At 40.1% G+C, this 9,075-nt stretch overlaps 1 protein-coding gene across 1 annotated transcript; it reads left to right on the forward strand.

The window, feature by feature from the left end:
* Positions 1-5,205: 5,205 nt before the first annotated feature.
* Positions 5,206-6,943, forward strand: LOC9643724 (ent-kaurenoic acid oxidase 2). The gene is made up of 6 exons (XM_024667561.1): positions 5,206-5,273; positions 5,400-5,486; positions 5,693-5,979; positions 6,076-6,224; positions 6,382-6,451; positions 6,729-6,943. The coding sequence occupies exons 1-6, from the start codon at positions 5,206-5,208 to the stop codon at positions 6,941-6,943; spliced, it is 876 nt and encodes a 291-aa protein (XP_024523329.1).
* The last annotated feature ends 2,132 nt before the right edge of the window (positions 6,944-9,075 follow it).

Consider the following 9,075-nt stretch of genomic DNA (forward strand, 5'->3'; position numbering starts at 1 on the left):
GGAGGTCGTACAGTTAGTCTTTTGACTGCCCCGGAAAGGTTAAACATATCAGGCTCCTCTTCCTTCTCCAAGTCCTGAAGGATGTCAGCTGTTTGTTTGTTCACAGTTATACGCCTCACCCATGCCGGTACTGTTCCCTTATTGTTAAGATTTGTACTTTCTTCCCCGATGGCAGCACATGTGTTCAACTTTTTGACGCGACCCTCCAATTGTTTATGAGATTTGTACATTAATGGCTGAATCTTACCAGAATTCGAGCGAAGAAGTTTGGATCCAGATTCTCGAGCAGGAGATCTTGTTGTGCGTGAGCGCTTGGATCCCAAAGCATTCATCTGGGCGTTTGTGCCGGAATTTAACACCTTTTCAAGGTCAAAACTACCGAAGGAAATCGATAAATGCTCCTGTTGGAACCTCTCCAGCTGAGTTCTCTCCACAGTAAATTGCCCGAGTTCCTGCAACAACCAAACCAGAATAAAAATAAGAAGAACAAAGTCATAGCTAGCACCGTGCACCTCGTAAATGCGCTCGTAATCAAATTCTTTTTCGAATTTCATTTTCTCTTTGCCTTTCCTCTTGTTATCCACATTATTTTTATCTCTTCCTAAATTGTCACTCGGTTTCTTTGCAGTAGGTTGATCTTTGTAAGCCCCCGTGGTTTCCTTGAAATCTTCTGATGGAATTATCTACAGCCAGACAACACTTAGAAATTTGAGCAATAAATGAACCAGATACCTGGGGACTGCTGCTACACTCTCCATTCCCTTGTGGAGGAATAGGATCTCTTGCAAAAGCCTCTAGTATCCTGCATCCTGTCAGAAGGTCGCCGACTTTCTCTCGACATCTCTCCATAAACTCATCTTTCAAATGCGTTCGTCGCACTAACGGTGGTTCCACAGCTTTGCCTTTATTGACTAATCTTCCAAGATACTTCTTCTGCTTCTTTGACGAAACATCACACACATGATGGTCGCCTGGATCAGACATTTGTGTTAATTTGGTCCCTGAGATAGCGTTGTTATGGTTTGGAATTGAAAATGTCGGTACTTCATCTGGAAGGACGCATTGGATTTCTTTATTTTCGGCACAAGGTTCTTCGTGTAAAAGGCAGCATTGAGTTTCTTTCGCCTGTGCACAAGAGTGTATATGCAAATCATATTGACTCTAGCTTACCGGTCTTTGTTCAGGTGTGCTTGTAATTTCCCTAGAAAGCTCTTCAGTAATTTGAGATTCCGGTCGAGCTTTCACTTCAGACCCATTAACGGGCTTTAAATTTATGCAACCTTTCCTTTTAACAGGGGCGGTGATGTCTGTGAGAGCATGAGATGTTAATGCCGATACAACTTCTTCCAAGTAGGCATGTGCCTCGTTTGTTCCGGACTCGACTATTGTGGATCCAAAAACAAGGCTATTAACAGGTTTCCCTGTGTCTAGTTTCTGCTTATAAAAAATTAGACAGATGCTTAAGAGAGCATGATAAACCCAACCTCAAGAATGTTTTTAATTTTCCCTGTCAACCGTTTTCTTGTGACTGGCTTTATGTATTGTCGACCGGCCTTTTTCAGCGATTCAGTTGGATAGTCAACTATTTTTTCTGGTGATGATACTCCAGTATCTTTAATGTGAACGTTCATAGAGCTCGACGCAAGCACCATCTCTCCAGCAGGGAAACGCACTGAACTACTGCTATTTCCGTCACTTCTTGGCATGGGCTCTCTTGGCGACTTACTCGGGGGCAAAGTTACTCGAGGAATATCTGAGATAACGTCTTCGTTCCTGCATTCCTCAACGAAAACTTGTCCCTGGTTTGCAGTGAATAAAGTAGTGGCAGTTATACGAACTCTTGGAGAAGCTTTGCTGGAATCACCAGCCTCCACATTGCTTTTGCAGTCAGTTGGTACTTTTGATTCAGGAAAGCAGTCCCAGGCTTTGACAGTAGACTTGGACAATTCCTGCTTTGTCTCCTCCAAGCATCCAATAGAATCCCACACCGACTGTTTCTCGTTGCAGCTATCCGAATCAGTGGCGGCAGCATTCTGTGAGAAGTTCGGGGTCCTAATGCTATCGATCTCGTTCTGAAACCTGTGATACTCGGCCCTAAGCTTGTCCAGGCCAAACTCTTTCTTCTTTCTGCAATCGCTAACACAATAATTTTTTTAAAACCAAATTTGCGTAGGCTTACTTCAGCATAATGCATCAGCTCCTTTCGTAAAATAATGGCTGATTGCACTGCGAGGCATGAACAGAAGAAGTTTCTCTTTCTGCACTTTCTGTAACACTCTCCCATTGGTGCAAGAACATCCTGCTAAGAGCCCTAAAGACAAAATGGGCGGGAAAGAGTTTAAGGGGCAAGAAAAACCAGACTATTTTTGTCGTTTCGCAACCGAGCTTGAAACTTGCTAAATCATTTTCAAACTTGAGATTGGCGATATCTATTGGTAATTAAAGAATCTACTAGAAGAGCTTGTGATTTTTTTTTTCATGTTTGACACAGGTTAGCGCAAAAATATCTCTAAATCCTTGCGCATTGCCTGCGATTGTGTTTAGTTATGTAACTTGAGAAGTATACATATATATAGATAAACAATATTCACCTCCAAGTGTTGTTTATCAGATTGATATTTTGCTTCAAGAATTTCAAGTTCTGTAAGAGGGTGCAAAGTCGGTCGTTGGCCCACTGTCAAGTGGTTTCTGTCCGTCTCTTTTGCTTTTGGTTTTGGAACAGTGGATGCAAACTTGAGAGCCTGTACGCTTGTTAGTTGAATGATGAACAATATGAAATGAGACACCTTGTACCTTGGCTCGAGTCGACGGGGGCTTCACTTTTGGTTTTCTTGGTTCCCTGCTTTGATTTGCAACGATGGATCTAGCAGAGCGTCCAAATTCCTTCATCCTTTCAAGGGTTTCACGCTACAAAATAGAAATATAAAAAAGTGAAGGACTGATTGCTTGTCTTGTTCTGCACCTTTGACCGCAGCTCGTCTGTTGAGTCTGGTCCCAGTTTACCGAGCACAACATACCCCAAAGCTTGCTGCCGTTTGTAATCCATCAAAGTGTAAGACTTGAATTGTCTCTGCCATGGACTTCCGTTTGTGGCAAGTGTTAGTAAGGCTAGAAACAAACCTGGCGATTAGGACTCCTAAAGGCAAGCCGCGGATCCTGGGCAGGAGGAAACTGCTTTCCTGTCTTAGCTGACCGCTTTGACATTTCTTTGATTTCCTTCTGTCTTGCTCTCTCGACAGCATTGAGGCTGCTTTTTTTTCTACCACTGCTTGGAGCTTGGGAATCAGAATTGATGCTGTCGTGCTGCTTCCTGAAGCTATCTTGCTCCTCATACATCTTGTGCGGTAGACATTTGTCAATTACATCTGTGTCACTCGAAAAATTGCAGCCAAGCGGTAACTCTGTCATGTGAGGTTGAGAGTAGCTTATGCTGCAATGCAACTCGTTGAAGAAACTGTCATCTTCAGACACGCTATTGTCGATAACCCGGGTTATTGATTGTGTGTTTGGAATTAGTGATGCCTCTGGGTTGTCAAGAACTCCCGTCCATAAATCCTGGACATGGGGTTCCTGCGGCTTGCAACTAAAGAGAGGATGTGATCTCGCAAAGAGATATGACTTACTTTTTACGTGCCAGAAACCAGTACATGCGTTCCAGCAGGGGTCCAATTCCATCCTCGGGTCCACAGTTGACGATATTCTCTATCTCACCAGGAATGACAGGAACCTCCTTTTTCTGCAAATGGGCACGGTCATTGGGGTCACACGGATCCTTTAAATGCTACCCGAAAAAAATTTTCAAGCTGCGCCCAGTTATCTTTCTTCTTTGCTAGCCTTGTTCCATTGTCAAACGAGTGCATCTGAATGTCCTGCGGATAGTACTGGGAGAAAATTTCGGCGACCAAGAAGCCATTAGAAAAGTCCCTGAAATGAAAGTAAGAATCAACAGCTCTCTATCAAAACGATTGTTACCTGCGAACGTTTTTGATAGGCTGTGATAGGTTGAGCGTAATGAGCCATCGCAAAACATCACGTCGTAGAGCAGGGAAGCCCCGCATCGCCTCTGGCCCAGCGGTTGCCACATGACGCTAAACCCTATTTGAGTATATAATAAAATACTATAGATTGAATTGGACTCTCATCCCAATCGTGCGCAATCTTGAGCCATGCAAAAGTGGATTCCAATAGATTGTCTAAGGCAGGAACAGTGATCCTAAAATATGGACCTTTTTGACCTTTTGATGCTCATACTAAAAAAGAAATTAATAAAAGTTATAGCTTGAGAAGTTGGCTGTTCTTTTGCATCCTTTGCAGCCGTAGTACCTCTTCTCAACTTCAAGCTCCAGAAAAGTGAGAAGAGGTAGTTGTGGCTTGTTGGTGGCCCAAGAGGTTGTTTAAGCAGTAGATTTTCTTGTTGCTAAAATAAGAATTGTCAGACTTCTTAAGATGGATCATTCTATGTGGGTGGAAAGAGTGTGGGAAGAGGCTATATTCTTTTTTATGTAGTTTATGTCTTATCTTCTTTTTTAAGAGGTTGTCTCTTGATGGCCTTTCCCTTTGAAACTTGTCATGCCATCAAGAACTTCAAAGAAAACCTTGTTGGGCCAAAAGACAATTGTTGGATGAATGAAAGACTGTTTCTATCACCAAAATTGTATGTGTCAAGTGACCAATGGTTTCATTTTTTCTAATACTTCATTTTTCTGCTTGGTAGAATGGACATGAGACTAGAGAACTAGACAAGAAGCTTTTTGGCCGGCCGCATGAAACATTTTACTGGGAAAGCTCAAAGTTGCTCTTTCTTTGTACATCTCTAACAAGAACAGTGTTCGGAGTGTCATGGCGTGAAATGAACGACTGTGTACGATACAACATTCCAAGATAATCTGGCAGAATTAAGCGGATTTGCTAACACATTTCGGATTACTATGGGTCATGAGACCAGAGCTCCACTTTGGAAATGTTATCGAGTTATTGAGCTCTTAACTTGCATCTGGCTGAGAAGGATGCTGAAGGGATAGGTGAGTAGTATTGAGTTATACTCAAGAGTTTCTTATAGATCAAAATCAATGGGGATATTGTTAGTTAATCAGGTATGGTTTTCTTACTGTCTAGCCGGTGTGAGGTTTCCTTGGAAAAACCGACCATTCCGTTTGTTTGAAAGGACTCTGTCCGTTGTTCATCCGGAACGAGGCCAAGGAGAAAATGGGAGGAGGAAACAAGTGGCATTCCTGTGTCGGAGACATCAAGTCTCACGCTGGTTTTGGCTGGATGTGAGCATCTCTCTCTCTCTCTCTCTCTCTCTAATTCTCTATTTTTAATGGTTAGGCTCGGGAGGAAAACTATATTGAACACTTATCCTAGCTTGAGTTGTTCACAAGACTCCATATCTGGAGCAGCTATAATGGCCCTCGCCCCAACTGGTGGAAGAAATGGATGCATCCCACTGCCAGGCTGATGGGAGAGCCTACTCGTTTACCACCCAAGTTGTTCTTGACCTATGTTTTAAAAGATAGGTGTCTCATGATGGGCTTCCCCTAGGTGTCTACTACCGTCTCTACAAGCACTAAGGGTAGCTCAAGTATACTGGTGAGTATCTTGTAGTGCTGCTTGAAGAATGGAGGTGCCTACTTGACTTGTGATCTTGTAGTTTTCTTTTGCTCGTTTAACTGTCACTTCTTCTTGGTTTCAGGTACAATCGAGTGGGTTTTTACAAGGCGTTTCTGTTCTGGCAGCCCACCGTCCTGGCTGCCACACCAGAGGTATGCAAATTCGTGCTCTCCAAAGACAGCTTTGAGACTGGATGGCCGGAGAGCGCTGTTGCGCTCATGGGACGAAATTTGTTTGCGGGATTAACTGGAGGGAGCCACATGAAGCTCCGGAAGTTTACCAAGCACGCTGTGAACAATCCCAAAGCTCTCAAGCAGTATGTTCCCCTCATCGTCAACAACATAAATGCCTTGCAAGTTGATCTACACAGTACATGATCATTCTTCTTACCGAGATGAGAAGGGTAAGCGATACATCCTCTTTGCCTTAGTTTTCTTGTTGATACTGGTTTTTCTGATATGACAGTTCAAGTTTCTAACTGTCCTCTACCTTTATATGGGAAAGACTCCAGTCTCGACGGGAATGAAACTTTCTCCTTGTACTACATTGTCAACCAAGGCATTCAGGCTCTCTCCATCAACTTCCCCGGCACTGCCTACAACAAAGCCTTGAAGGTAAAAGCCATACGCATTGTCCTACACAGCTTTGTGATGTTTTTCCCATTTTCAGGTGAGGTGAAAGCTCATCAAGCTTATCCAGGACGTGATCAACCAGTGAAGAGCTTCTGGAAAGCCGTAGAAAACAAGAATTCTTTTGTTGCTCATTGATCAGCTGGATGACAAAGGAGAGGCTCTGGAAAACGCTCAAATCATAGACGTGCTCAACATGTACATGAACGCTGGTCACGACTCGACAGCTCATGTCATCATGTGGCTGATGATTTCTTAAAGAAAGATCCTGATGTGCTCGAGAAAGTAAAGGTAAACCTTTGCAGTTTCATACAAACTTTCCTTCATATAATTTTTCTTCATGAGGCTGAGCAAAATGACATTGCTAAAAGCATTTCAGAAGGGAAATGCTCAACCTTTTAGACATCAAAAGCATGTGCTACCTATCTAGTGTCAGTGCTGGCCATTTTCCCCTATTTTCATGCCTGAATTTGTCTTTTCTTTTTGCAGGTTGCCGATTAAACACTAGAAGAGCCTGGGTAGCGTTGAGTTTAATGGTGAGTGTGCATCTTCTTTCAAGTGATTTTCAAGTGATTTGGCATGCGGAAGGACAAGTACACATGGATCCAAACGTCCACCCAGACCCAGAAAAGTTTGATCTAGAGTGCTGCGAGGTACAAAATTCTCAGCCATTCTCTGTAACTCTAGCTGGGGTTTTTCACTAGAAATATGGAACATCTCCATCACGTTCATACCCTTTGGGATTGAAAATCGGACTTGTCCTGGTAACGAGCTTGCCAAACTTTAATTCAAATCTTCAATGTCATCCATTACTTCATTACTGGCTACAGGTAAAGATCTATTATTTGTGCTATTATTACTTTATCTGGGCTTGTAACTGGACTGCATTGGATCCCAACAGCAAAGTTTCTTATTAGCCACATCCAGGAGACTTCTATTCTGTAAGAGTTTCAAAACTTCTGTAATTATAAAGAAAAAAGTAATTTACTGAAATGTACAAGATGATACCCTATGTATTCTTATGCCTCCACTATTCTAATTCGTCTCCATCACTTCTGCATCTGGAAGGAAACACTATTTATGTGTTTGATGAAAACTTTGAATTTATGTTTACCCTTTGCTCGGACGGATCTATGATAACATGTTCAAGATAGACTCAAGCAGGTATTTAGAAGTGAACATCATCTCTTTAAGGGCAATATATGAGGTGCTTGTGAGGCTCTCAAGTATTAATCTCCTCTTAAGGATATCCTTCAATAGTGAGAAAAAAACCTTTTAAATATAAATGGAACTTTTTTTCTGCTTCTTTCATGTTTGATGGTAGTCAACTTATGAGAAATTAAAGCTTCTGGAATTCTACAAGCAGTGTGTAAGGATTGTCCAGGGAATGAGAAACTGTAAGGTGTAGTATGATATTTTCTTGATAGTAGTACATAGTACTGCCTGTTGTAGCCTTTGTGGCTTTGCTCGACTACAGCACAATGCTTACAAGGTTGGAATGACATAAGTAGAGATTTTCTAATAGATGTCAGTCTGTTGCCACTTCACTCTCAAACAATGATATCAGATAAACGAGTCACCCAAGACAAAATCTGGAAGAAGAATAGAATTGGATTCGTCACTTTTGCAAATACCCACACAGACATGTATCCTCGCAAGAGGAAGTGATCTAATATCAATTGCCTCACACTAAACTAGGTGAGGCAAAACTTCTATTAGATATAAATTCGGGAGCTTCCTTCAAATGGCTTGTGGTGGGAGCGAGCATAGAAACATGAGTTTGGGCCACAGAGGTCACCATTTCAATCTTATTATTAAATGGTCCTTAACAAATGTGTTGCAGAACAAACACACTGACATTACAAATTCATGCAAATAATAGTGATCTGGATATCCTACAATACAATGTCCCTTTTCAATAGTCCAAACTGGCACATTATTGCATAGAAGAAGCTGAGACCTTGTATTGCTGAATAGTGAATTTTAAATATTGAAAAAGAAATTTAGGTTTTTAGTTAAAAACAATATAATGGATTTGGTATTTGAAGCAAAAAAAAAAAGAAGAGAGGTTCTACTCTTTTGAAATACAAATTAGTATTAATATCAGAAAGTAATTTTTTTCCTGATACTTAGAGAAATCTTTGGTGATATGTATATCCAAATATGCAATTCTTGAGAATATCACAAAAATATCATTATCTTTTGAGAATCTTTAGAAGTAAGAATATTTTTCTAAATCATTTTTAGTCTTCAGAGAAGAGTTTTCTACAACATCCATCTTAAAATTAACATAAATTCCAGCTGTAAATATGTGAAATAAATGTTTCTTTTTTAATTTTCTTTGGAAAATATTTTCTACATTTTGTACTATATGTTGATAATGGTATTATGATACACTATAAAATTATTAAATATTATTTTATTATTCATGTACATAGTTATATGTTAGATCTAAGTTTTATTTTTATTATTATGTTCTTTATAATCTAAGTCTAATTTATAATACAAGAGAATGAAAACTTAGAGAGGATAAATGCATAAATAACACTTTATTCACAATTGATAAGCTTGATGCAACAATGTATATTCTTTTAAAATAAAAATACCAAAATTATAAAATATCTTTTATTATATATAAATAACGTGCTTTTATTATATGAATACAGTACCACATGAAAGATATAATAATGTTATTATGTATATGGTAATGTGCTGGATCTAAGTTCATAATTACAATATTAATCTTCTTATAATCTAAGAAATTTATAATCATATTGTCCATTAGATAATTTCTGAATAGTAAGTACTGGTTAATCATTTAAGAGTAATATTTATT

This window comes from Selaginella moellendorffii, unplaced genomic scaffold (assembly GCF_000143415.4).
Source record: "Selaginella moellendorffii unplaced genomic scaffold, v1.0 SELMOscaffold_3, whole genome shotgun sequence".
Lineage (NCBI taxonomy): Eukaryota > Viridiplantae > Streptophyta > Lycopodiopsida > Selaginellales > Selaginellaceae > Selaginella > Selaginella moellendorffii.